This window comes from Hirundo rustica, chromosome 8, assembly GCF_015227805.2.
Source record: "Hirundo rustica isolate bHirRus1 chromosome 8, bHirRus1.pri.v3, whole genome shotgun sequence".
NCBI classification, from domain to species: Eukaryota; Metazoa; Chordata; class Aves; order Passeriformes; family Hirundinidae; genus Hirundo; species Hirundo rustica.
The window spans coordinates 24,319,000-24,346,895 of NC_053457.1; the positions used below are offsets into that span (position 1 = coordinate 24,319,000).

General features: G+C 43.4%; 1 protein-coding gene across 1 annotated transcript in view; it reads right to left on the bottom strand.

Annotated features, from left to right (window-relative positions):
* The window catches only part of COL17A1 (collagen type XVII alpha 1 chain), a 33,497-nt gene extending 5,839 nt beyond the window's left edge, over positions 1 to 27,658 (bottom strand). The window contains exons 1-46 of the mRNA XM_040072092.1: positions 27,604 to 27,658; positions 26,846 to 26,890; positions 25,950 to 26,048; positions 23,883 to 24,020; positions 23,469 to 23,516; positions 23,177 to 23,212; positions 21,529 to 21,576; positions 21,054 to 21,197; positions 19,078 to 19,221; positions 18,304 to 18,375; positions 17,827 to 17,895; positions 17,415 to 17,480; positions 15,994 to 16,155; positions 15,539 to 15,628; positions 15,355 to 15,399; positions 14,624 to 14,773; positions 13,950 to 14,165; positions 13,628 to 13,666; positions 12,680 to 12,706; positions 12,168 to 12,194; positions 11,613 to 11,675; positions 11,333 to 11,437; positions 10,770 to 10,832; positions 10,351 to 10,386; positions 10,155 to 10,208; positions 9,732 to 9,767; positions 9,497 to 9,532; positions 9,059 to 9,121; positions 8,829 to 8,864; positions 8,392 to 8,463; positions 8,019 to 8,045; positions 7,338 to 7,373; positions 6,776 to 6,811; positions 6,472 to 6,552; positions 5,903 to 5,938; positions 5,086 to 5,166; positions 3,848 to 3,901; positions 3,690 to 3,731; positions 2,930 to 2,986; positions 2,716 to 2,775; positions 2,220 to 2,246; positions 2,102 to 2,143; positions 1,885 to 1,941; positions 1,464 to 1,511; positions 725 to 838; positions 328 to 465 (exon numbers count right to left, since the gene is read on the bottom strand). Coding sequence (XP_039928026.1) covers positions 328 to 465; positions 725 to 838; positions 1,464 to 1,511; positions 1,885 to 1,941; positions 2,102 to 2,143; positions 2,220 to 2,246; positions 2,716 to 2,775; positions 2,930 to 2,986; positions 3,690 to 3,731; positions 3,848 to 3,901; positions 5,086 to 5,166; positions 5,903 to 5,938; positions 6,472 to 6,552; positions 6,776 to 6,811; positions 7,338 to 7,373; positions 8,019 to 8,045; positions 8,392 to 8,463; positions 8,829 to 8,864; positions 9,059 to 9,121; positions 9,497 to 9,532; positions 9,732 to 9,767; positions 10,155 to 10,208; positions 10,351 to 10,386; positions 10,770 to 10,832; positions 11,333 to 11,437; positions 11,613 to 11,675; positions 12,168 to 12,194; positions 12,680 to 12,706; positions 13,628 to 13,666; positions 13,950 to 14,165; positions 14,624 to 14,773; positions 15,355 to 15,399; positions 15,539 to 15,628; positions 15,994 to 16,155; positions 17,415 to 17,480; positions 17,827 to 17,895; positions 18,304 to 18,375; positions 19,078 to 19,221; positions 21,054 to 21,197; positions 21,529 to 21,576; positions 23,177 to 23,212; positions 23,469 to 23,516; positions 23,883 to 24,020; positions 25,950 to 26,048; positions 26,846 to 26,890; positions 27,604 to 27,658 — 3,220 coding nt within the window. The remainder of the gene's footprint in view (positions 1 to 327; positions 466 to 724; positions 839 to 1,463; positions 1,512 to 1,884; positions 1,942 to 2,101; positions 2,144 to 2,219; positions 2,247 to 2,715; positions 2,776 to 2,929; positions 2,987 to 3,689; positions 3,732 to 3,847; positions 3,902 to 5,085; positions 5,167 to 5,902; positions 5,939 to 6,471; positions 6,553 to 6,775; positions 6,812 to 7,337; positions 7,374 to 8,018; positions 8,046 to 8,391; positions 8,464 to 8,828; positions 8,865 to 9,058; positions 9,122 to 9,496; positions 9,533 to 9,731; positions 9,768 to 10,154; positions 10,209 to 10,350; positions 10,387 to 10,769; positions 10,833 to 11,332; positions 11,438 to 11,612; positions 11,676 to 12,167; positions 12,195 to 12,679; positions 12,707 to 13,627; positions 13,667 to 13,949; positions 14,166 to 14,623; positions 14,774 to 15,354; positions 15,400 to 15,538; positions 15,629 to 15,993; positions 16,156 to 17,414; positions 17,481 to 17,826; positions 17,896 to 18,303; positions 18,376 to 19,077; positions 19,222 to 21,053; positions 21,198 to 21,528; positions 21,577 to 23,176; positions 23,213 to 23,468; positions 23,517 to 23,882; positions 24,021 to 25,949; positions 26,049 to 26,845; positions 26,891 to 27,603) is intronic.
* Positions 27,659 to 27,896: the final 238 nt, after the last annotated feature.

Consider the following 27,896-nt stretch of genomic DNA (forward strand, 5'->3'; position numbering starts at 1 on the left):
CAACCCCCAAATACTGGAGACCACATATACTAAATAAACCCACCTCTGTTTGGATCTTTGGAGTGTCAAAGAGTCTAACAGCAAATGTTTCATATGAGACTTTTTAAATAGGAGCAACTGCTAGTTAATCTAACCATTAAAAAAGGACAAGGCTCAGAGGACACCCCAGCTGTGTGGAGTCCTGGGCCTAGACTGCTGAAGATGAATAACCTTGTTGGGGTGCTGCTATTTAAACTCTTGTTTCTCCTCTGCTTCTCACCTCCTAGGTGCTGCACAAGCTCAGCTGAGGGCATGACTCAGTACAGAGTTTACCAACATGGTGCTTACTTGTCATATAGCTCATGACACGGGTAGCCAGCTCTGCATAATCCAAGGTCACCCCATCCGCGGTGGTGATAAGTCCAGGTGGGCCTGGAGGGCCTGGTGGGCCTTGGGCACCAGTCAAATAATGCCTGATGTTGTCACCTGCGTAGAAAGCCCAAGACATGCTCACATCATCCAGAGGGAAGACTGACCATGGTCACAATTACCAGACCCTCTTCCTCTGACAAAGAATGGGTTAGCAGAAGGACAGTTCTACAGAGGCCACAGTGGACAACACCACTTCACACTATACAGCAGAAATAAGCCCAGAGTAGCAGGGCTGTTGTTTCTGAAAGAGGAGGGACAAAAGAGAGATAGGCATGAAACTGCTGACCCACAGCAAAAATCTCATTATACTCACTCTTCAGGTAGTCAGTGACATACTGCTGAATCTCTTGAGATGAACCTCCACTTGGGCCAGGAGGACCAGGTGGCCCAGGAGGTCCTGGGGGTCCCTGAATTTGTCTGGATCCACCTACAGAAAGCATTGTAAGGAGAAGGAGTTTTTTTGGCATAGTTGCATTAGACCAAGTGATAGTAAAGTGTACATGCATTAAACCCTTCCCACAGGCATGGAAAGACCTTTGGAAATTGAATATGGAGGGGCTCTCTCTGCATCTTTAAACACAATCTGGGCTATTTGGCAGTATAATGTCTTCAATTAATTCAGCATCTTATAATTCAGCCTGTGCAGGGCTGAGGCCAGAGACATTCCTGGCTTTGTACAGGCAGACGTGGTGAGTTTGTGCTCTAGAGCGCAGTGCTGTGTAGAATATAGATGGAGATCATAGAGCTCAAGCTCATTAGTCTAACATCACTGCCCTGCTGCTCCCAATCCCAGTCAGCCTGAGCAGCACCAGGTCAAGAGTCTGTCCACACAGAGGCAAAACTCTGGCTTAAAAGACTCCCAGAAAAGAAAACTGCCAATTATTAAATTTTCTGATTTAAGGCAAGCTGTGCAAAAGAGGTTTTGAACACAAATCCCATCAGCATTAAGTTGGCACCCACACTGGAAAAAGTCAAAGGAGCTTTTTCAAAGCCTCCACCAGGATATCAGCATTACTTCTTAATATCAGAGTAATGATGGTCTGGCCTCTTACCTCGAGATGCTCCTGGGATGCCAGGTGCACCTGGGATACCTGCATCACCTGGAAAAGAGTGAGGGAGACCGACACTTGGAATGGGTGGGACTGCATGTGGCATACTTGGTCATGTGAAACAGCTTAGTTGCATGTTGTCAGAGAAGCAACTACCCAGCCCTGCAATGACTCCCTTGAAATGCCAGCTTGTTGGGAAAGAGCATAAGGAACAGGCCATGGCAGCTTTCCTGAGCTCTCTGTGACCTGGTCAAATGCCTTGTGCTCACAGCAATTCTATTTCTGTGGTTCTGCTTTGCCTGAAAAGGCAGGGGTGAGCACAGCTCTAGTTCCCAAAGGACCGGGTTGTTGCATCCTTTAGTCTCAACCATGCTTGGATGTGTGAGGCCACCCCCCAAAAAGGAAAGAAGATTTTTAACTTCACCTTTTGGTCCAGGTGGGCCAGGTGGGCCTGGGGGTCCCTGTATGGTGACTCTTTCACCTGCCAGTTGCAGAAAGAGAGTCAGAGATTCACAGGAATAAAATATATGGACAAAATCCTGGCTCTACTAAAATGAAGTTAGAATGAACAGAGCAGGATTTTGGCCTGATTTCAGCCCAGGGACAATGAATTCAAAGGAGGAAAGAGGGCACAGACTAACCGTGGGAGGAGAAAGCCGAAAGGCCAGGATCACCCGGTTCTCCTGCACGAGACACAGAAATGAAGGAGCAGTTGTACACCCAGGCAAGTTACCCTGAAACCCCCCAAGATCTCCTTACCTGTGAATCCCCGTGGACCTCGTTCACCTGTGAACAGGGGAGCAGAGGAACAGTGTTAGGATTTGCTTTACTCTCACCAGCAACATTCCAGCCCACTCTGTAGCCTTCATCTTGGCCTTCAATGAGGGGAGAAATGGGTAAAGGGAGCAGGTCCACATTTTCCTGAGAGCAGAGCTACACTTCACAGGGCCACCTCCACAGTGCATTTTGCAAAAAGGCTGCCCTCTTCAATGGCAAAGCTGAAGTTCTGAATGTTCTTGAGTATAATGCGCTTGCAAAGTTGGGATCTGAATACAGCAACTGCTTTGATACCAGTACTGGAGGCTAACAAATTTCTTTGACAAGACTGACTTGTTTTACAGTAGACAGGAGTCCTACTAGTGCTGGCTTTCTTACAGACAAAGGCAGGAATTTCTGCTCTTATGCCCTTCCTTCTCTTCAGTCTAAAGTGCTGAGATGTCTCTAGCACTTTGATAAGGCAGCACAATACACCCACCTTGGTCTCCCTTCGGGCCTGGTGGTCCTGGTGGACCTGGTGGGCCTGTGAAGAATGCTTCTGCAATTCAAACAAAGAGATTTCTTCATGACATCCAACAGAACATGAAACAAGGTTTCTCTGGCTCCACTTGGTCCTAGCCATATATGTGCTCTCTGGAATCCCAACAGGACATTCCCAGCACGAGGTGATGGAATGAGTGGCAAGAACCTACCTGAGGTGGACATGGATGATCCTGGTCTCCCTGGTAGGCCTGGAGGTCCTGGCAATCCTTCTCCTAGGCATAAGGGACACAAAAAGTCTTCAGGAAGGATCAGCCTCAGCAGTTAAGTAAATGAACATAAGAGCTGCTACATCTCCAGCCACAGCCTTAGCTTGAGTATTTCCCAGCGCAGGCTCTTATCACTGTTTTCTTCACACATCTATCCCTGATAGTTACTTTTCACTATCATTTCCCACTGCAGCAGAAAAGGACAGAGAAACTCCTTTCTTTATGATACTGGATGCCCAGCCCATCACACACTCAACCTGCTCCCTTTTCCTAGTGAGCAGAGAGCAAGGAATGGGGCTCTGCTCCTGTCACACATCCTCCCACACCTCCTCTGTTCTGGCTGAGAAAGAGAAATCTGTATTACAGAATGGGGCATGAGGATATGTTCCTCATGATAAGAACATTCACATCTGTCTGCAGTTGAAAGTTAAGGCTGGACAAGTAAAAAGTAAATATGGGATTGATTGCAGTTACTTCCTTTGGCAACTTGAAAACTTTGAGTGTCTTCCCGAGAAGTACGGCTTTTACTAATTAATACTCTGGCTAGAACCTTCTGCCAAAGCAAATGTTCTTTGTTGAGCAGCATCTTGCTGTAGTGAAATTGTGTTGGTAGGAATCCACTATACAACATTCTGCTTCCAGCCCTAGGCCTTGGAAAAAACCTCCCACTTTGCAGTTTGGTTTCAGAGGAACAAGCTCTTACCTGGGGGACCACGAGGTCCAGGGGGTCCCTGCACAGATTCACCTGAGGACAAAAGAAACAGGGGTATCAGGGAACATTTACTCAGCAAACTGCAGGGCCCAGAAACGTGTCATATTGTGTGAGCATTCCTTGCTTAGGTGCTGAGCTATGTTCCATACCTGGTGGTCCAGGAGGACCCGGTGGTCCTGCTCGCCCATGTAAATCTCCCAGCACTGTGCAAAAGAAAAAACACAAACAAGGGAAAATTGTTGCTATGGAGCTACTGCTGCTATGGAAACTGTCAATATATTGCTGCTAGAAACCCTTACAATCAATGGTGGACTAAGATGGGACCTGGGCGACCTAGGCCCAAGATGAAGCAGAAGAGGGAGAGGAGAGATGTGTTTGGCTAGGACATGAAGCAAAATACAGCACTGAGCAGGATACTGGAAACAGGGAGAAGAGTAATGGTTGTTGAGAGAAAGAGCAAAGGACTCAAAGGCTAAAGAAGGAGGGAAAGAACTTCAAGGAGAGAAAAGAGGCAAGTTTTGGGAGGAGATCATAGCACAGATGTTATTTAACAAGGAGCTGCACCGTGTTATATTGACTGTACTGTGAGATGTACCCTCACCTCCAAGCTGAGGCACAAACTCAAAGTTCAGTGATGCTGTGATCCAAGACTTCTGAATGGGGAATTGGACAGTACTGAAGCATGGTCTGAATCTACATGGTCCCATTTGGATGGTGATCAGGCAAGGATCATTTATAATTTTATGCCCTCTTCTACCTTGCTGCAAACTTGCAGAGGTCCCAGATCCTGGGACTAACCAACTCTAAGTGCATCACACATCTAGTGTTTCACAGAGCAAGCACTTTTCTTGAGATGTTGTTAAACCATTCTGTTCTCTGCTTATTTTCATCTTAAAATCTTATAATTTTCACAAAATGTTACATTCTTTTATCTTAAAATTTATTTGCTCCCCTGTGAATTAATTCTTTAATTTGAAGAGAGATTATTTCGGTTGCTTAGATTAACATTCCTTTTCAAAGTGGTTCTCATCTTACAGATGTTCATATTGCACAGGGGACTGTCCTGTGTGAACGCAGTGGCTGAAAGCTCTCAGCTCTATGAATATCTCCCCCGTTAGTGGCTGCTCACCAGCCACCATTCCTCAGCTTCCTTCCCTGTGATGTGGGCCTGATGCCATCTGCCTCCTTTTGAAAGGATTCTGGGATGCACAGATGAGGAGAGCAGAAGAGGCAGCTAGCGTTGCAGACACACCACCAAACACACACACACACTTGCCCCATGTCATGTTGAGAAGAAAGGGTTAGGGGCATCTCCTGGTAGCTCTGAGCAGGCCTTGAGGCTCTGACACATCTCCAAGCAAATGAGAGGAAAGGCAGGGCCACTTACTTTGAGATGCTAATGATGAGACTTCTGTTCTGATGGTTTCTATCACAGCTTCACCTGGGGATCCTTTCTCACCACGTGGACCTTTTTCCAGGGAGGGAAAAAAAAAAAAAAAAAAAAAAAAAAAAAAAAGGCAAGAGAAAGGGAGTTATATAAGTGAGAAAGGAGTTATGTAAGTGAGAAAGAGTGACATTTTCTACCTACAAGAGGTTCAGACTTTTTTTAATGAGAACTGGGAGCAAGAATTCAGTCCCCAGATCTGAGGGACACTGCATTCAAGTGTAGAAATTACTGCCCTGTTTGCTCTAACAGGATCACAGGAAACCAGCTAAGAAAGGTTCTTAGGGGTCAGCTCCGTTCAGGCCCTTCCAAAGAGATGTCTGTCCAACTGGCAGCGCTTTCACAGTGACATTAATACCAATTTGGCTCTAGTTTGTTCTCCTGCCTTTCAAAATGGCAGGAGATATCCAGCTGGGCTATATCCCCCATCACAGAAAGGCAACTGCACTTGAGAAATGCCTTAGAAATACCAGCCCTCAGGAAAAACAGCATAAGAAAAAATACATCTGCAGCATCCACATTACACTGGCTCTTATCACCCTCTTACCACCCTCCTTCTTCCCCAGGGAAAACAAAAAATTATAAAAATTCTTTACAAGATTAATTAAACCAAATAATGCAAGAAAATGAACTGAAAGGAAGAAATCTGCAAACAAAAGGGAGAGAGAATGTGCCAAGGGCTTAGAGAATTAGTAACAAAGGAAAACTAATGAATTTCTTTCTCTTAAGAAGCATAATCAAAGCTGAAGGAAAATGGTACCTTGTTGTCCAGGGAGACCAGCTGGTCCAACAGGACCTAGTTTCAAATGAAAAAAACCCCAAATTTCATTAGATTTTACTGGTTGTATATTACAATACCACAAAAGAATCAATAGGATTTCTATAAGAACTAGGACTATCAAAAAAATGTATTTTTCTACGCAACTAAATGGAATTGCTATGGGGTATGAATGCATCAATGCCCCATGTATTATTTGAATTTCCATCCCCTGGAATTTAAAATGCTTAGTGCCTCTTGAACTGGGGAAATGACCAGAATGTCACTGACCACAACAGAAAAGGAATGCCAAAGTCCTAGCCCTCCCCTGGCATTCCATGCTGTAAACTCATGCACAGCCACTGTGTGTTTGTGAGGAAGATTTACAGATGCTTGAGTGGGAGTTCTGCTGCCTTGAGCTCAAAGCTGAGACTGGAAAACAAGCAATTCCTAATTTCAGCAATGGAGCTGGGAGAGGGATTAGACACAAGCCTGCCTTCCTGAGCAGTGAAAGAGCTTAATTCTAGTCCCTGGATTTAACCTAGCACGACTTTGTACTCATCAGTACTCACCTGGAACACCTGGGGGACCAATGGGGCCAGGTGGGCCTGGGGGACCTGGTGGGCCTGGCAGAGTAATAGTTGATGTACCCTCTGTAAAACAAACACCTAGATTTGCACACAGACACTTTCACACATCCAGTGAATGTGCACAAATCTATGCTTAAGGAATCCCACATCTATAGCATATATATTCTCCCAACACAGGGGGCCCCAGCACAGGCCTGACACACAGTCAAGATGAATTGAGGAAGCACAAAAAACCCAGAGAAAAGCCTCCTAAATCAGAAGTGTGACCCGTCACAGCACTACATACCTGCACTTATAACTTTTCCTGGAGCTCCAGGTTCTCCTAGGAAAACAAAGGTACAAAAAAAAGAAGTTGAGCTTTTTTTTAGGGGGTCAGGTAAGAGATATAATAAGCTCAATAATGTTGTACTGTTAGGCATGTAGTTTCTGTTTTTTCTGCCCTTGATCTCTTGTCTGAGAAGTCACAGCACTCGAAGGTCAGGGGGAAGCAGGAGAGCTGTGCTAAACCAGAGCACTACATCTGCCAGCATAGGCAATAGCCTGGATTTATCCGAGGTAGGCACACAGCTTCCACTGCAGTCACCAGGCATCTTACTCATGCTCAGGGCAGAACAGGGCTTCAAAGGTTTGCTCAGAGGACAGCTGTCAGGCCCAGTCCCTCAGCAGGTGCCCTCACTGCCCTCCGTGTAAGCTCAGGCAAGCTTTGGCTACCGTGCTTCTCAAACAGTCCCTTCCCAAAGCCACTAGATGCCACTGTTGATCTAGGGACTCGTCAGCGGAGCAGCTAATCCTTGCTAAAATGAAATCCTTTGAGAGAAAATGAACATTAGAGAAGAAACAAAACTCACCTTTAGTCCCGGGTCGGCCAGGGTTGCCTGGAAGTCCTGATATGAGATAGACAAACAATTTACAATGGTTAGTGCAAATATTGTTTTCTGTATGTTTTCCAGGCACCCCAGCTGTTTCACTTGTGGGTTTATAGAAGGAACTCCCTACTCAAGACCTCTGCTTTCAACCTTTATAAGCAGGTAACTGAGGACTTTATAAGCAAGTGGGGGAACAGACTGAGCTGGTAGTGTCCCTGAGCTTCCCTAGTCGATGACACTGCTTCATTTACCTGTAGATTCTTCCAGGTACTGCAACCTATCCTGAGGCTCCTGGATGAATTCCCTGATGAACTGTCCCACCCCAACCGCCTCTGCTTACAGATGTCACATCCTCTGTTTCCATCTCTATTGCTACATCCTCTCCCTTCTGTTTCTGCTGCTGATTAGAAGGACTTTTCAGTGATGCACAGGGAACTGAAATGTTATGATTTGGGAAAGGCAAAATTTCAACACTCAAAAGCCCTCCATTGCTCAAAAATTACACATCTTGTACAAAACCTGTCTCAAAAGCCAAAGGAGATGCAGAAATGTTGGGATATCGTTTTGGAAAGCCCTGAGAATCACAGATGGAAAATTACAACGATTTTTTTGAGCCCATATCAAAGTGTCATTGATAAATTGGAACATGGTGGAAAAGCCTACCTGGTGGTCCTTGGGGTCCTGTAAGACCTGCCAGAAAAAGGCAAAAAACTCTTAAGATGTTTAAAAAAATTCATGTGGGAAAAGGATAGACAGGGAGAAAAAGAATACATTTATGTGAAATTTTAGCACACAATTCACAAGTGGTGGTAACTGGCCTAGCAAGTGGTATGTAAATCAGCTCATAGCAGCTGATGTTTGCACTGTGGGCAATTTTGGGATCATAAAGGGTCTAGATTCTCTGTGTATTTTCCTTTCATCACCACCTTAAGAATTCAGAGATCCTCAAACTTAAATTCAAATTCAGACTGGAAATCGACAAATAAATCTGTTCCTGACTGAGCAAAAACCATTTTTGTTCTCTGTATGCTTTTACCTGGCTCTCCAGCATCTCCAGTGGGTCCTGGAGGGCCTCTGGCACCTGGCATTCCCATAAGACCTGGTTCACCTAGGGATATAATCACTATTAACAAGACAGAAGTCACTGACATACAATCTACCAATCCATTCAAGCTTGGCTTTACTGCAGCAATTTCTGCCTGTTGTATTCTCACAGCCAAGTGGCCATCTCCAGCATCAGTGTCTGGGAGGGGAACATCAATGACAGAAGAGTTCTGTAGAGAGGTAACTCTGTCACAAGTTTACAGCCTGCTCCATTTTATGTCTCAGTTCCATATTTACAGCTTGACTCTACAGTTGAGACAGAAGATCCCAGAACACAAATCTGCTGCCATCTTTCTCCCACCTCTTTTAGAAATCAACCTCCTGCCAAATCAGAAAGTACCTGCACTTCTACCTCAAAGAAGCCCTTACCTTTTTCACCTGGCTGCCCATCACGACCAGCTTGTCCTGTCCAAAGAAAGAGATTGTCAGGGACTTCTGAAACAGTACACCAGTTATCCTGTTTTCCTCCAAAGTGGAGCACCGCCCTAAACCTAAGAGTGGCTTTTCATCACACTGCATCTGAAAGAAACCTTGGCTGCAGTTACTGAAGATACAGGAAGCATTAAATCAAGACTTAACAGCTGCTTTCTGGTACCCACCTGCAGGTCCTTTAGCCCCTGGCTCTCCTGGAGGTCCAGGTATTCCTCTTGAGCCTTGCTCACCTGCAGCAAAATAGTATGAAAATGAAGCAAACAACTCTTGGGCATTTCTGTCAGCAATATTTGCTGCTTTGCAACTGAAAACCAGCATTGACAGGATATTCAGGTCTCATGATTCACAACTGTTTCCAGGCATCAGAAATGCCCAAGTGATGTGAATACAGGACATGTGGGAGAGGATTTTCCTAAAGCCGAATACAAAGATTGTTACCAAGATTACTGGAATCAGGAATGGGATCTATTTGTTTATAATTTTAGTGCAAAAATAAAACTCCTATACCCACTAACATCATTATAATGTTTCAGAAAGCTAACTGGGATTGGTTGGGCTATACATTTATTAGGTTAGCTGTTACTCCAGTATTTCAATCCACTGACCTGTCATTCCACGAGAACCCTTCTCACCCTGATCACCTGTGGTACAGAAAAGAGAAGCATTCTGTGAGATTGCTTCATTGTAAAATGTTTCCATCAGAGAAAATAAAGTTTGCTTTCTGACAAGAGCACAGAAGAAAAAGCCAAAGATGGATAAGGGTAAAACCCATGGACGGTATCCATATCTAAAGGAATCTAAAGAAAATAACCACTAACGATACCTAATTGGTCAACATACCTTTGGGTCCAGGGGGTCCACTGGCTCCTTTTTCACCTGAAAGATATATGGATGATTGAACAATAGTCATAACAAATCATAAGGGAAAGGCATTTAATGCACCAAGAAAGATCATAAAGGAAATACAGATTCTGTGTTACCAGACAAATTCAAACTGGAAATTCTTTTCCTTTAACACAGCTCCATCCACCCAATTATTTTTCCTCTCTTAGACTGCACTATTACCTCTATGTCACCTGCATTTCTCAGTATTTGCTAGCAATCACTAAGTTTTGTTTTGCCTCACTTTTCTTCAGTCTTATGCTTTTCCTTGCCCATGGAATCAAAATGTGACATGGTCAGACCATGTCTGCTGCTCAGAGCAGTGCTAGAAAAGTTCCTCAGCCAGTGCTGCTTTAATTGCCAAGGGGAAGAGAAAGTTACCTTTAGCACCTGGGAGCCCTGCTTCGCCTCTAAATCCTTGTAGGCCACGAGGACCTGCAGAAAAAAGAGATAAGGGGTTTTCATTCATCCCACTCATCATAATGCATCACTGAAGCAGAAAAATTGTGAGAAGCTGGCACTCTTTTTTTGTTCTCCCCAGTCTCTAGATGCCACAGTAAAGGAATGCAGCACTCACCTGGAGGACCTTGTGGGCCTGGAGAACCCATCAGACCTGCAAGGAACATGGATTTTCTTTTAGTAACATCACAATTAGAAAATGAACAAATTGCTTTCAGTTTGCCCAACAGCATCCACAACCCAAGAGGTGTTAAGTGAATTGGGATTTCCCCAGCCACTAGAAGAATTTGCATTACTGGCATCCTCAAAACCAGGACAACAAATTTTGAGAACTTAGTTCTTGTGACATTGAGGAAATGTTTTCCACTTAAGTAAAGAGACCCAAGCCATTCATCTTGGCTAAGATGCTGGGATCTGTGCTTCAGACCATTTCTTGACTATTCTGGTTACTGCAGAGCAATGTGAAATGGGACAGCTGGGATGCTTATTTACTCCTAATCTCTCTGCTAGGTGTTCTCTCTCCATCTTCACGTTTACCTTTTAGGCCAGCAGAACCTGGGGGTCCAGGTGGCCCTGGAGGACCTGGCTCACCAACAGCACCTGCAAAATAAGAGCATGAATAGATACAGCTGTGATCTCATTTTTCCATTATCCCATCTACTGTTGTTCTTTCTCTGGCAAGTGTCATGAGTAATCTGCTCATCAGTTCAAAACACCCAAATAGATATGCATTGTCCATGAAAAGAATATGAGTTCACTGGGCTTTAGCAAGATGAATCCCCCAGCTTTGATGATCTGGATAACAGGGAGGAAGATAACCTTGATAGTAAAGTGATTTTGGTTTTGTCAAACTCAAATCTGGGAAACCAAATCAATCCTTGTTTACCCATTATAAGTCTGGCAAAAAAAAAAAAAAAAAAAAAAAAAAAAAAAAAAAAAAAAATCCTTTAGGCCATAATAATCTGCTGGGAAATGTTTAGATATGAAATCTGGACTTGAATAGTGAAATCAAATTTTATCACTGAGATATTTTATTAATCAGGACCAAACTCTTGCTTTTGTCCATTTTTGTTTTATCCAACAAGACACTTGGTTCCTACCTCTGTCTCCTTTTTCTCCAAACCCAGGTGGTCCTGGCTCCCCTCGAGGCCCTGGTATCCCTTCTCTACCTCTCTGTCCCATGGGACCTTCCATGCCAGGCTCACCTATAGGAAACAAATGCCTTGTAAAACCAGTTGTCTCTGGAAGGGAGGCCTTGGGCAAAAGGATCCATGGCTGGCTCCACTGGGAAGGCAATGGTCACACCAGCCAGGTGTCTGTACTCCCATGGCGTGTGTCAGTCAGCTGTGAAAGACTCACAGCACTGACAGAGATGCTCACCCATGCTTCCCTTCTGTCCTTTTGGTCCTTCTGGTCCTGCATGCCCACTTGGACCAGGAATGCCTGGAAAGAAAACACAGTAAGCATTCAGTGTTCTTGACTATGTACCATAAAAGAGTAACATCCAGCCAAGGGGAACCTCAAACCTGGCGAGATTAATTCTATGGGGTGAAGAATATACTACTCATAAGGTGGGTACTTGATCTCTTTAGAAGAACACAATACATACAAAATCACAAGAAAGCTGAACCAAGTATTTATGCAGCTGTAGGACTCTTTCAGTGGTAGACTGGAATCTTCACAACCCCAAATTCAGCATATTCAACTAAGAGGAAGTCTGGCCAAGGCTTTGCTTGTAGCCAAGTCTCTGAGCTGTGTCTGTAGCTCAGCACTAAGGTATTAATCAAGTGACTTAGTCTATGCTAAATATTGACTCTTTAGAGAACCACCTTGAGCTAAGTTCAAGGAATTTTGCAAGGAAGTGCAAAATTTGTTCTTGCCCAAAGTAACATAATTAAATGTTCTCCCTCAAAGAGGAACTGAACTATAGCCCACCTGGGACACCCGGAAGTCCTCGGTCACCTGTAGACAGAAACAAAGAGACAGCCAGTGGGGAATAAGTCTTTTCTTCTTGTCACTTTGGCTAACCTTTACCCTCATAAAAAGAAGTTTATGTTCCTGGAATATTTACAAGTTCTAGTATCTCCAGCAATTGTCTCCCTTGTATTTATGCAAATAATTGAATTATTCACACCATGCAAAACCCTCTGGGCACTGAAGCACTCTGTGATTAAAGCAGGTAGAGCCTGGCCTCAGGAATTACCTTCATCCAGACAAAAGCATCTTCTAGATTCAAAGAGAGATCTGTCATCTCTTCTGCTATAAACTCTAAAATTCTCTTTGACCAGAAAAATGAGAGAAAAACCCCAACCTTCACAACAATATCTGAACTAACAGATAACTAGCATCAGCTTCTCCAAATGCTGGAGTAACAAAAACCCATTTGCTACCCAGGTCCTATGACAGGCTGCTGATCTACCTGAGAAAGCAGGTAACTCCAGACTCACCTTTGGGACCTTGTATTCCCATGTCACCTGAGAAAAGTGGGAAAAAAAAGTGAATAAAGAGACATTCTATGATTACTCATTCATTTGGTCTTCTAGTTGCTTTCTCACGTTTATTGAAATACAAAGAAGTTATGGCCAAACAGGACACTTCACATTTGAATAGTACAGGATCAGACCCAATCTGGCCTTCTACACTGGCACAAGGCAAGATTGGGCTTCTTGTGTTCTGTGTGGGATCAGGGTCTCTACAGTTTACACGGCAAACTGGCAGGAGCAGGACAGGGATTGTCCCCCTGCACTCAGCACTGGTGAGACTGCACCTTGAGTGCTGTATCCAGTTCTGGCCCCTCACTACAAGAAGGTCTTGAGGTGATGGAGTGAGTCCAGAGAAGGACAATAGCTGGTGAAGGGTCTGGAACACAAGTCCTGTGAGGAGTGGCTGATGGAGCTGGGGGTGTTTAGCCTGGAACAGAGAAGACTAAGGGGGGGACCTTATTGCTCTCTATAACTGCCTGAAAGGAGAATAGTGAGCTGGGGGTCAGCCACTTCTCCCAAGTAACAAGTGATAGGACAAGAAGAAATGGCTTCAGGCTGCACCAGGGAGGTTTAGATTGGATATTAGGAAAAATTTCTTCACCAGAATGGTTATGGGGAATTGGAACAGGCTGTCCAAGGGAAGAGGCTAAGTCACTGTCCCTGGAGGTATTGAAAAGATAGTAGATGTGGCCCTTGGGAGGTGGTTTAATGATGGACATGGCAGTGTTACATTTATGGTTGGACTGCATGACCTTCAAAGATTTTCCAACCTAAACAATTCTGATTCTTTTTGTTCAAATATAAACCATCCTCATCTTTCACACTGCTAACTGAAGCAACAACCAGCCCAAAATTGTGCATTGCCAGAGCCAAGGAATTGGACAGGGGAAGAGAAGGACTATATGGCTGTACCTTTCTCACCACGTTCTCCTCTCTCCCCTCGGAAGTAGCCTGTAATAGGAAGTGAAGGTGCTGTTAGAATGCATTATACATCATTTCAAGAACAAGGATCCATCTATTTGGATTTGAGGCTACAGGCAGCACAGTACGGTTTTGTGAGTTTCCTCAGTAAATGTTTTCACAAATACATGAAATTTCTAACTATGAGAGAATGTTGGCTCCTCTGTTGTAAATCTCTTTCTATCATGTGCTAAACAGAAGTAAATCACCTTTCCCTTGCTGACAAAAGTAGCATGAGAAACAACGTATGAGTTCATTTTTTGACTTTGCTCACCTCGTTCTATTTCCTTATTCAGTCTGCTCTTCACCATCAACCAGACTGACTCTTCATTTTCGTATGGGAAGGTCAAGGAGGGTGAGTTACCATGAAGAAAGTCTACTCTTGAAACATCCTTTTCTATTTTTGTATTTCCTTGGTTAATTGCCAGGAGGCCACCATTGATTTTTTCCAGGTCCTCCACACGAGATTTCAGCTTTCTCACTTCTTCAGCTGGAAGGTTAAAGGAAAATGCTAGGGAACATGCTGCCAGATATGCATGCCTGAAATATCTGGTGCTATTGCAGGAACATGTCAACACTGCGTCATGTAGTACTGAGTTTTGCAGAACTCTTTGTATCTTTTTCTTTCCCAGCAGGGATATCTGGAATTTAAATGACAACTCTGGAATCTGTCAGTCTCAGAGCAGCAGACCTCAGATCTCAGGAGCTTTCCTATCCTACTCACCCCAAGACTATATAGCTCCTCAACAAAGATTGAGTATTCCTTATTACAAAGTATTCCTTATCAACTCTTTCTGTCCATTTGTGATACTTTAGTGGCAAGTCACCATCAAGCTGAATGTTTTCCCCAGTTCTCTGGCTTGGTATCTCTAGTGCTTGGGCTTGTTCCCAGCTTAAACGCTCTGTCCTTCCATACCACACAATATTTTTTCCTCAGTTATTTCTTACCTAGGGCAATGAGTCCAAAAAGCAATCCAAGGAGAAACAACCAGGTTAGAAGCAAACCCAGGAGCCATTTCCACCAGCTACAGCAGGAACCACAGGGACACCAGGCTGGTGCTGATCCAATTGCACCTCCAGCATCACCACTTCGTATTTCTGGAAGAGGGAAGGAGCAATCTTCCAGTTAATGAAGAGTTCATTGACTTCAGAATTAAGAATCTCTTACAATAAGGACATCAAGGTCTGATCCATTATACAAAAGGCTATGGAAAAAATCTTTACACCACTCACCACATGGTGAGTGTAATTCTAGTCCCTGTGGAAGCTGGGAACAGTGTTTCCAAAGGGAATTAATTCAACAGGGGACAAAAACACTCAGTGCATTTTAAAATAACAGCTGGAAAACATGATCACATAGGGGTAAACTTTTTGTACAGATCTGAGCCATAAATGACAGCAATGATCTGTCTGAGCCCTCTCTTCCCCAAAAATCTCTCCCAGTAGCAGGATGCAGCTGGACTGTCAGCTATCTGATTTTCTCTAGTCATAAAAAAATATCCCAACTGTCCCCTCATCTACAATCAAATCACCGGTACCAATTTCTCTGGTAGCCTCCTGAACATTTCCTCCCTCTCATTCATTGCTCAGAGATCACCCACATCCCTCAGGAACAATTGCTTTTTTGTATATTGTGCTTCGGTGTTTCTTCCAATGGAAGTCTGAGTTGCATCACTTACCTGCATAAGTTTCTTTGTCCCTTTTTGGCATGGATTTCAGCCCTCCTGTTTTAACAACAGTAAAAGAGGTTTTACCAGTCTTTCAGTGCATGACAAAATTTAGCATGCATGCTTGAAATGGAAGGGCAGTAACGGAGGTGGAGGGAGAAAGTTCTGTTGCATTTCCACAGGAACAAACTCTTACCATTTGCATCTGATTTTAGGCCAGTATCTGTAGCATAAGAGGAGGAAAATCCCTCCTTCTCTTTCTTCAACGTGTCTTCTACAAAAGATCCTGAACAGGAACCAAATATAAGTAGAAAGATTACATCAGAAGTTAAACCAGGCTTATCTTTCATTGGTAAAAGGCGTATTTTTCTTGGGAAGGCGCAAAAGCTCTGCCTGTCTAAACTAGATCTAGGTTTTTTTCCTCCCAAAGCTCCTGAGCTTTGTGAAATATCCCAAGGCACACTCTGGAAATACAAACGCAAAAGCCAGACCCAGGTTTCAGCTGGCATGGTTAAAAGCTGCCTGCCACACAAGAGGTTCTTGGATGATGTACAAGCCAGGTATAGTGTCCTGGATGCTGAACTTCCCTTATGATCAGTCTCTACTTCTCTGCCCTCAGAATAACCACACGTCCTGAAAAAGGGACATTACCTCCTTTAAGCCCAGTGTTAGAAGCACCAAAGACTTTGCCAGTGTCCTTTGTCATGACCAAGAGCTCCATGTCCTTTGCTGGTGCCTTATCTTTCTCCAGCAGCAGGAACTTGCAGTCTTTGCGCAGAATATCATCTCCCTGGGAGCTCAAAACAGTTCCTCCTGGAATATTTGTAAAAGATGGTAAAGAGGAGATGAGTGTGGGCCATTGAGTCCATAACTACAAGTCACATCACTTCTGCTTTAAAAGCAGGCGGTCACATTATGATTGGGGTTGCTGCTACAACAACAGCCCTACAAGAGACATACTGGTCAGTAAAGGTAACAGGAGAGCTGTGCATGTCATGAGGTTTCTTTGGAGATGTGCATTTCACTAGCAGGGGAGCTCCTGCTGTCAGAAATGGAGAACATCTGGAATTCAATCAGATGTAGAAGTGATTTGCTCAATGAGCTCTTTGCTCCTCAAACACACTTCCTGTGGAGTCAGAGGAACACAGGCTGAGAGGGATATTCAGGGGTCAGCAGAGCTAGCACGGCTCAAGATGAGGAGCCCATCAAGCACTGCCAAGTTACTCTGTCCAGCACAAAGCACTCCATATCCTGGGAGCCAGGCAGGGTTAGGAGACACTGAACTGCAGTTTCCTGAGGTTTGGCACAGGCCAAACAAGGTTCAAAACCATCACTGTGGTCACTCTTGTGCCACCAGGCATGAAATATGTCTGGAATGGTGTACAAACACGAATTTGCACACTGACACAATAGTGAAAATCAAGATAAACAGAACAGTATTATTCCATTACTCTAGTAGAACCTGGACTAAACCTTTATTAGAAATGTTATCGTAATTTCTGTGGTCTTTACATCTATTTTTAAGCCTCAACTTTGGGAGTCCTTGGATTAAAAGGCAAACTTATCTTTCTTTACACATACAAAAAAAAAGTCTCATTTATAACTCTCAGAGTTGCAGAAAAGAGCTGGAAAGGATGAATCCTAACTGGTCAAGGACAAAGGGCTTCTCTCATTAAAAAAACATAATCTGATCACGTATAAGACAGTTGCTTCATTTTTGAATGGTTGAAACTGGTACAACAGAAGAATGATTTTTAAGAGCAACCTTGCAAATGTTTTGGCTTCAAATGAAGTAAAATTTCACGTGTGGTCTTCTCTCCAGCTTCCTGCCCACTGAGCAGAAATAGCTCAGAATTAAACAGTCCAAATTATTACAGAGATCTGAATCAGACCACTTTATTTGCTCATTCTTAGATTCTAACTCTCTTTCTTTTCAGAAAGGCACTGGTAGGGGACCTGGCTAGTGACAAGTTATGCACCTGAGTGTCACTCAGCTATGCTCAATCACTAACTCATTTTTATGATATGCTTGTACAAAGCCATGCCTAAACACCTGTGAATGACACACTCACCTGCTGAGGCAGATACACCAGTACTTGCCATGGTGTTGCTCTGAGAAGTGTTCTTCATCCCATATGCTGCAAAGAAAAAAATTCAACAAGGACAGAGATGAAGGATAACAAGGGATCTATGCACACCAAAGCATTTTCAAAAATCTTTTCTCATTCAGTGTTCCTAGGACAACTCAAACAACCAAGGGTTTCCCCAGCAAACAAATTTCTAGTGCATCAGCACTGGGAGCTGCTCCTGCACATGCAAAGCAGAGGAAATATTCCTCAATATGCCTTCATACCACTTGGTGCCACACAAGATGGTGATGAGGGGGCCTCTGCCAAGATGAACTTTCTGAACACAGAAAAGGTGGGAGAAGGAAGCACACTTTGGTGACCCTCACACTTTTTCTAGGCTTACTTTGTTGCTGACCTGCAGAGGCTGCTGTAGCATTCTGGGTTGCAGAAGAGCTTGGAGACAGGTTGTTTTGAACTCCGAATACTGCAAAGCAAAACATTGCAATGATGGTTATAGGAGTCCTGCAGTGCAGGTGTCATTCTGGCTAAAACCCAAACAAAACCAGTGATACAAAAATAATGACCTCTCCCAACAAATTTCACCAGCTTTCTGGAGGTACCACAGGTCTCACAAAATGTTTTGTAACTTAGTTCACTTTGCTGTATTATTATTGTTAGCCCAGGACAATAATGGTGACCATTTTAAAACATTATTTCGAGTTACATTGTGAGGCCACTCTCATGGCTGCATGGACATTTCTGCAGGTGGGGCAGAGAGCTGCTGACACTCAGATGAGGAACAGGAGAGAAACTGATATATAGATATTATTTCACTGTACTTGTCTGCCAGAAATGCAGTGCTGTCAAAGTCTGAAGGGAAGAAAAATCTGACCTGTGGAGGAAGAGCTCAGGCCTGCATTCAGAGTATGATTACTGGGAGCCAGGTTATTTGGAACACCAAAAACTGCAAAAAAAAGGAAGTGAATGTTATTACTTCTCTCAAATCAGAAATCCAACACCCGAAGGTCAGTGGCACAGTCCCAGAAATTAAGAGTCAACTTGGAAATGCAACTAATGATAAAGCACAATAATTGAAGAAGAAAAAAATCTTGAAAATTGTAACAACAAACCACCCTTTTACTGAACTGACAAAGGCAAAAAAATCCAGCCTCAGGCAAGATAAGATCATGTGACGGTGAGAGAAAGTAAAGCTTTTAATAGTATGCCATCATAAAGCTTCTTGTGTTTTTCTCTGCGATTGGATAATGCAGAATCCCTGGCATTTACAAATGGGCCTCACCACACACATCTTACTTATAACATTTTTAGTATATGAGCCATTCTTACAATGGGCCAGGATAATACAACATTAATTTGAGTCTTAACTAGTTTTTATAGGGAATGTGAGCTTGACCTCATTGATAAAGATGTCATCAAAATTTATTGACAGAGTCAGGACAATAAATCCTCACAAAGAAGGATTTTCAGATACAGTCAGTGTAGAAGCAGAGGGCACCAAATTACAGAAAACCAGAGAAAATTCAAGCATATCCCTTGCCATTTTGATTATTCCATCATTTTAGTTTGTGCTGTGCAAAAATAACTGCTTCTGACCCAGTTTCATGACAGTTCCATCCTTCAGACCTGGGCAATCCAGGGAACATACCTGATCCTGTAGAGTGAGACATGGCATTGATCATGGAAGAGCTGTTATGGTATCCACCAAGGGAAGACCCAGCAGGCAGAGTGGAGGACCACATGTATGAAGGGAGAGCAGTGTTCAGTATAGTTGTGTCATATGTCCCCGACACTGAGAAAACCAAACAGACAAAAGTGATTTTCAATAAGGCCAGGCCCGTGGCTTAGCATGCACTATAGCTTTATAGGACAAACAACTTACATTTCAATTACCCTTGCAGAGTCAAACAAATGACTCCAGATTAGCATGGCATAACTGACCTCAAATGTCAGCTGATTAGAGCCCACACAAATTTTAACCAATGGAATAAAGATTGACCTGATAGCATGATCATTCACAAAACACCTTGAAGAGATTTCATTGCTCACAGATGTTATAGTACCGGAATAAACCACCGCAGTCTGGCATTCCATTAATAAATCACCCTGAGCCATGGGGTGTATGGCTTTTGCTTCTCACATATGTATCTGATTGGTTCACTAGTGTATTGGACTAACATTCTGTTTTAGACAGGACGGGAGTTCTGAGTAGGATAAAAGATATTGTTCTTAGATACTGGTGGAAGACAATGGAGTCTATGTCAATACCACTTCCTCAAGACCTCTCATGAGGTGTATAAATAACTAAAAAAGGTTGTAGTATTTTAAGTACCACTTCAATTATAGAATCACAGAATCACAGAATAGTTTGGGATTAAAGGGACCTAAAGATCATCTAGTTCTAACTTCCCGCCATGGGCAGGGACACCTTCCACTAGACCAAATTGCTGAAAGTCTCATCCATGCTGGTCTGGAACACTTCCAGGCATGGAGCATCCACAACATCTCTGGACAATCTGTGCCAGTGCCTCCCTGTGTCTGGTTCTGTCCCCGCACTGGGCGGGAGATGACCTCCGGCTAGCTCGGGTCAACACAGCCACAGAAGGTCCCAGTTCGTTTTGGCTTCCCGGCTTAGCAGCTGGACCCAATTGTGTCGTGACAGCAACAGCAGCAGAAGAGAAAAGGCTGACTCTCAGCTTAGCAGGTTAAAAGATGTTTATTAGCTGAAGAGCTGAGGAGCAGAGAGCTCCGAGCTGAGAGGCTGAGAGGATTTGAATCTCCCTCCTCCACCTTATAAGCAGGGGAGGGGTTCAAGGGAGGTTACAACAAGACAACAAATCAGGGGATTCAGGGGGTAACAAGGTGTGCCCACCCCCAAGCCTTGGACCACTAAAATCCAGAGCTAAAGGAATTCCCCCCAGGGGACCTATCACCTGAAGCCCTCTCCCTGAGATTTTGCAACCTGGGAGGGTTCCTCAAAGTGACAGACAGGCTGCCCCAGAGCGAGGAGGGTGGGAGGACTGACACAAAACACCTTGTTATACAGAAAACACAAAAAGGGTTACAACATTGGGGATACAGTGAAATGAACCCTGACATAAACTTCTTATAAAAACCTAATAAAACAGTTCTGCACCACCACACCTCCCCACTCTTAAAGTAAAGAATTTCTTTCTAATATCTGATCTAAGCCCGCCCTCTTTAAGTTTGAAGCCATTACTTCTTGTCTTGTCATACAGTTCCAGATGAGTTATTATCAAATGGTATGGCTAATAAATCACGCACTGAAATGTTGTCTTCAGTCCTATCTCTGTCTCACTTGGAGATAAGAGATCAAATCACTCTCAGACACATTTGCTTAGAACTCTTATCTCTGCTAGAAATACCTCTGAATTGAAGCTAGTGGCAGAAAGAATGGACTCATTTTTTTTGAAATTAGACTAGTCACTAGAAAGATACTCAACACAGCTCTTGTTATGGCAACACCTGGACACTCTTTCAGCATTCTGACCCTTTCACTGTATGGGGACACCGTGTACTCTCATCTGGATGTTCTTAGCAACTGAGTACTTTTTATGGTAAATGCTGTTTGGAATGACTGCAACATTGCTAAAGGCCAAGTACCTGACTGAGAGCTCTCAGTGACCATCTTCGTCTCCACCACAGCCTTTTTCGGTATCGGGAGTGTACTGGATGGTGACCGAGTAGGGCTGCAGCTGGCAGATCGACTTCCTTTCAGCAAACGTTTCACATCATCCAACTCTGTCCCTAGCAGGAAAAGCAAGTGTCCAGAGTCACCCAAAAGCCAGTTTTTCATTGATCTGTAATCTTACTCTGGATCTAAATCATTCAGTAGAATTTATCTGCATGTCTATGAAGTTGTTACTTTCTGGGGGTACCACTTAATGACAAAGCTCGAGAGGACATTTTTGGGACTAAAGTACCATTTTACATGTTTGCAAGAGCACCACCTAACCCACAGCATGCTTCCTTGTCCAGAAGGGGGACTTAAATTAAATAAATTCCTTTTAACAGGAAAAGACATAACCCTAGCAGCAACACCCTCTATCTTATCCCTGATACCCCTGGAATAACTTACATCTGCCAGAGGGAGATGCGCTCTGCAGTCGGACTCGTATTTCACTCTCTGGGAAGATAAAAAGCAGATCATGAATATGGAGAGAGATTCATTTGTGCCCTGGGATGGTAATGAATCTTTAGGCTGAAGTGAATTCCTTCCCTCTGGCTGTCTATGTTCCACCTTGCTGTCTTGCTTCTTAATCTGAGCAGTACTCATGGCCCATGTGAATTGGTTGTAAATGGGCTTGGGCGACTTTTTGTTTCGAGGTCACATTTTATTACTTTAAATTCCCGGGAACTATATCTCACTCACTGACAGCCTATGCTGAAGTCTATAATACTGCTACTGTCAGGTATACAGAAGGTCTAATTATGCAGTCCTCAATCACGCTGATGTTCCCACTCATCACAAATATTATTTTTACTGTCCTTCTGAATAAAAAAAAATAGAGAGCCAAAAGAAGTTTACTAAATACACAAATTCCCTACTACTTCTTGGGCAAAACTGACATGTCTACAATGGGCTGCATGATTCAGTATCCTACTATGTGCTGACTTCTCTTTGGGCTCACTGAATGTAACCACTCCAGTTTTCAGCCAACAGTCTCACCAGGTACTTCATGCTGTTACCTTACTTTTACTGGATCTTTTCTGTCCAGCAAAAGAAACTAAAAGTTAATGTGATTTGGCTGGGGTAAGCCTTTAAGCTTGCTTCCCACAAGCAAAGTGGCCAGCTAGAACATGTGATACATGCTCCTCATGATGAAATCTGACAGCGCATGCACTAAAAAAGAAATACTATCTTGGCATTCATGTGGAAGATGATGGATTGGAATTATTTTCTGAAGTAATATGAGAAGCTGGACCTGATTCTCTGGTGTCTACTTTATTATGCATGGCCTAGTTCTGCTGGGAGCTCAGGTATGTAGTGTGCTAGAGAAGACTGTGACGATCTGAGGCAGTATAATGGAGAATGTGACACTCTCTAGGATGACTGTGCAAGACCACACTGTGATTTATGCCTACTGCTAAAATTAACTTGAATAAAGTGACATTATAGTTTCCTCTTCAAGCAACTGGAAATAGATACTACATTATTGGAGACCAAGATAATCCTTCTTTCCCCAACACTGTTAATAAATTATTAGAAGAGCTGAATGATTTAAACAATGCAGAGCTTTATGGGGAGCTGGCTACACAGACCAGAGCAAATATGCAATTTCCTCACCATTTCTGTACTATCAGCATGAGATTATTTCAGGGTATGGCTTCGTGATTTGCAAGACAGATCACAGTAGGAGAATCATGAGTGCAATTACTGTAAATATGTTAGAGGCTGGTCTCAGAGCACAGATGGACTAAGGTTATGGTAGTGAACAGACAAGATGGAAGACTATGTCCTGACATCCAGGTTTCCAAGTACATCCTCCTTTCTGAAACAGTCCGAACTACCATGACTTTCACTAAGATCAATTTTTACACCAAGCTTGTTTGAACAACTGCTTACAGATTCACGGTTCACATCTGAAGTGGTCTAGATCCACACACCTCATCTGACTCCTGTGCATGTAAACTGGTGGATTCCAGCTGAAGAATAGGTCGATTTAACACACCTGAATTATGCTGAATTGAAAAAAGGAGGCTTCTCAAAGAACAGCATCACTCACCTCGGCTTTGGCTTCTTCCTCTCGTAGAGGCAGATGCTGTGAACAGCAATGAGAGAAAAGCCATATTAGTCTTTACTGCCTGTGACACCTCTGAAAATCAGCACACTGATCTCGCTCCAGGTGCTTGTATTCAGACAGCAACTTTTCTTGGAGCACAGCTGGGAGAATTTCTTAGAGCCACAGCCGTAGCATAGGTAGAGCAGGACACAGCAATGTGCAAAAAGCCATTATGGTCATCAGCTCATATGACCTTGCCACAATGTTCAGAGGAACAGCTCTAAAAAGGACATACCAAAATCTTTTCTGGGAAACTCAGGAGAAGAGTTGGCACTGGAGCTACCTGCAAAGAACAGAAAGGTGTTCATTATTATTTTGCACAAGATCATCAAAAGCTTTCAAAACCTGTCTTCCTGGCAACTGTTTAATCTCAGTAGGCAGCAAATATTTCCATTTAAAAAAAAAAATAATAAAAAAAAGCTATTCAGGTTTCACATGAAAGAGCTGTTAATGTCTTTCAACAAATATATGTCACAACTCCCTTTAGGAATAAGCATTAGTCTTAGCGATAAATAGGACAATAATTAAAACATGTCCCTGATGGCTAATTTCCTAGAAAAACCACAATGGGACTGGGGACAATTCTGCACTGATGCGACCTCAGAGTGCACTGCACATTGTCTTCCTTCTATGGCATGTTCTGTCATACCTTCATATGTTGCATGGCGATTGACATAGGTTTTTCTTTCAAATGTTGAGCCAGGTGATCTGGTGAGAGTGGAGCTGGGAGACTGGGCTTGTCTGTAGCTGGAGGTTGATGATGTTGAATTCAATCTACCACTTCCACCTACAGTTGAAACAAAACACTCTCAGCAAATGGAACAGAAGCCCTGGCAGTACACTCTGGATGCCCTGGGTGCTTTAGGTTACTATCTTCTGAGATAAAAAAATTTGCATTGGTGTTTCACAACTAGAAATGGACAAGAACAATATCAGGGTCTAACTCTGGCTGTCCTCAGCATTCAGGGCAGAGAGTTGATTATCACTGTGGTTTCAAAACAAATCTTGCCAATGATATGTATGAAACCAGGTTCTGGCCTAGGGCAGTCATGAACCATCTCCCATGAGCAGGAACAAATCCAGCTCTGAATAAAGCTGAGTTTTGGTTAGGATATAGATTCACTTGTAAACTCAAGTGTTATGTGATATAGGCTGCAAAAACTGGGAGATTGTTAAACCAACTCAAAGTTGAAGGATGTGGTTTAGGAGATAATGGAAAGCAGAGATGAGTGCACTTTCCTGTAAAGCAGCTATCTACTCTCCCACTTAGGCCATTTTCTGGAGAAGTGACTGAAGTATGTATCAGGCCCAAGACAGTCTGGAGGTTATTAGTAGCTGTTATATGTAGACAGAAGAAACAATTTCCCTCCTAATTCACATCAGTGCTGTGGAGAAGGAACTGAGCAACTGTAATTAATGTCTTCATACTCTTGCATAAAATCTAATGCTGGAGTATGATCAAGGTGCAGCAAAAGGGAAGCTCTGTGATAAACTGCAACCTATCTATGCTGATCAGCAGGATCAAACTGGATATTGTTTACCTGTCCCTACAAAAAGTGTGTCCTTTTGATCTCAACAGTGTTTTTGTGCCAACTTCACTTCTAAAAGGATCTGTTTTCTTCTGTAACTTTTCCATTGAATGCAGCAGAAAGAACTACTGTGACAAGGAGGCCTCTGTTAGAGGCATCCTGCAAGAAAGTGGGAAAGAAGAGACTACAGAATGCTCTGTGAAACTGCAAGAACTGAGTATCTCTGAAGTTCAGGTTTTTTTCTCTTCTTCCACATACTGAAAAGAAATCAAAGGAAGATGGTAATCCTGCATGGTCCTCTGAGTTTCCAGGACTGGGCTCAGTTCTCACACTGGTGCCAGTCCAGAAAATTACACCAACATCTGCACTGGAGTTACTTCACATGTTCCCTGAGGCAGGGTGATTCCACACTCTGGCCTTTAACTGGCATGCAGGTGTTGTCAGATCTCTTTGGTATGGCTAACTCCCCCACTGACCTTCCAAAGTGCACTTCACTCCCTTTGGTTTGTCACTCCCTTGGAGTATAGAGAATGTTTTCCAGAAGGAGAATTATACAGTCAGTCCCACAGAGGACAGAGAAGTGTGCCAGGTACCTGGCTAGGATGCTTAATCTCTAGAAGCCTTTGATACGGCAGTCTAACAGCTGAGAAAAGAATGCTGTTAGAGAAGAATCCTGGCTTTATAGAGCAGGCAGCACACACTGATTTAGCACGTCCAGAAAACCTGGCAAAGTGTTAAAGCCATGGACACACAAACATAAGAAAACATTTTCTAGGAATTTGTTTAATAATATTCTACCCTCAACAAGATCAGCAAAAAGATTAATCAAAACTGTCTTTAGAACAAAAATGGTTGGAAAGATTGTGATTTGGACAAACTGAAAGAAGGGAAATTCAGTTTCTGAACGACTTCTTAAAAACAGTAGGAATGACATTTTTTGTTGTTGTTCTCCTGAAATTAGGTTTTCCCTGTGGAAAATGGGACTTTTGCCATTTACTCACCCATTCTCAAGCCCAGCTTTGGGAAGGAATATCTTTGCTTTGCGTGTGTTTTTGCCACTTCTACTTTTATAAATCCTGTTTTCCTTACTCCTGGCTCACCCTGCTTCCCTGCCTTGAATCTCTCCTGAGCCCATTTCTGCTGCCTTTGCTCTCTGTTTCCTACTGGGCAATGCTGTCACTCCTTACTTGAGGTCACATAGCTGCTTCCATGGGTGTACGAACGCTTTTCCACTCCACCCCCTCCAGTGTGGGATGATGTTTTGAGCCCACTGCTGCTCCCTCCTTCTGAAAGAGATGAGCACAAAATGAGACATCCTCTCCAGGCAGGAGATAGGAAGAGCAAGGACACTGCGAGAGAAGGCAGGAGGGACCCAAAGTTGTCCACACACTCAATTACAAGTATGGCTTCATATCTGGTGAGAGATCAGAGGTGCAGAGAAGTGTCTTGGCAGAACAGACAAGCATTCACACTCCACAGCCAACAGGTTTGTAGTCAAGTTTTGCTTCATACACAGACTGAAGGATATTTCTGTTAACCCTCATCATAAATGAGATGATAATGCAACTCTCTTGCCAACTCAGCTGCAGCAAACTAATCAAGGATATGGTGGGATAAAGAGTGTGGAGGATTCTTCCCTATTTGGAGCTTGTACTTCTCTGCAGAGAAGACCTGTGATGACCTGTGACCTCTGATACTACTGAAAAGATTCACTCACTGTTGCCAGCTGGCTGAGATGACAGGGAAATAACACACTGCAGCCTCAGTAGTGGAACCTGCAGACCCATCACTTTTGTTCCCAACAGACAATCACCACTGGAGACCCTAAATCTGGACTTAAATCTTTGCAGAGTCTGGTCTTCTAGTCTTAGTAGAGTATGAGGGTTTGTTTCTGACAATACCCAGACAGGTCCCCAAATACTACTTTCTGAAAATTGCTTTCCTTTGGGTGGAGATCTTTATGCACTGAGACCTGGAACACCCAGAGATTTATGGAAATAATGGAAATAATGCAGACAAATAAATAGCAAGGAGAGGCACAGAACACCAAACAGAAGCAATGCAATGACTGAGAATCACTTACTGGGTGGCAAGGATGTCAGTCTTGTGGTTACAGTCTCTGTAATAACTGAGGGAAGAAAAGGGTGCAGAATTAATGGCACGTTAATATAGCCAATATAGGTGGATCAATGCTCTACCTATTCTCCCTGCAAAAGCATGACTTGTTCAAAGAAGATTGATTCATTCAAATAAAAGTCCCTTAAGACTACACTGCCTGGGGCTGTAGCTGTAGGCTCATTATCACACAATGCTGTGTTTCTTTGCAGGTCTTTCTAGCTCTGAATAAGAACATTACTGCCATGAAAATTTTTTTTCTGTACAAGATCCCTGTAAAATTTCTGGGCACTTCTGAACCACAATCATTGCTGTAACAGCAAAGCCCATGGTCAGACCCCTTAGTAGCTTCCTACTAGTTAATTCTCATAAGAAAATTAATTTCTCAGTAGAAAATTAACCTGTTTCACACAAAGCCACCAGACAATTTCTAGGCCACCCAGAGTATTGATATCAGAGGTAGGAGCAGCATCCCAAAGTCTGCACTATTGGTTAGAAATACTACCACACGGCAATCATCTGATTAAACAATCAGGTCATGATATACACTTTTAAATATCTGATCTTGGCCCATGCTATCTCTTATTCTGCCTTCAGCATAGAGACCAGGGCCAGGAGCAGAATTTAGTTCTGGACCTCCGGTCAGCATTTAATCCCCTACAGAAATGACTATTCACTTCTGGGATTTCTGGGGTGTGATATAAAAATTAAAAATCTCCTCCTTACGTCTTTCAGTAACTTCTGATCCATCTTGCCTCGTTTTCTTTGTTACAGAATCCATATCATTGCCACCTGCAAGGAGAACAGAGGGACTGCACTCACAGCTCTGTGAAGAGTAATGACAACAGCTCCCCACAGGTCCCACCACTTTGCTTGCTCTGGATGGGGACCCGACTGCCTGGAAGATGTCTGTGCCAGGGAGTTTACGGAGTCCTTCCAGAGCTGTATGATCGCTACTGATGGACTGCCACCTATAACATTGGGTGCTGCACAAGGCAGCGGAGCTGAAACACCAGGAG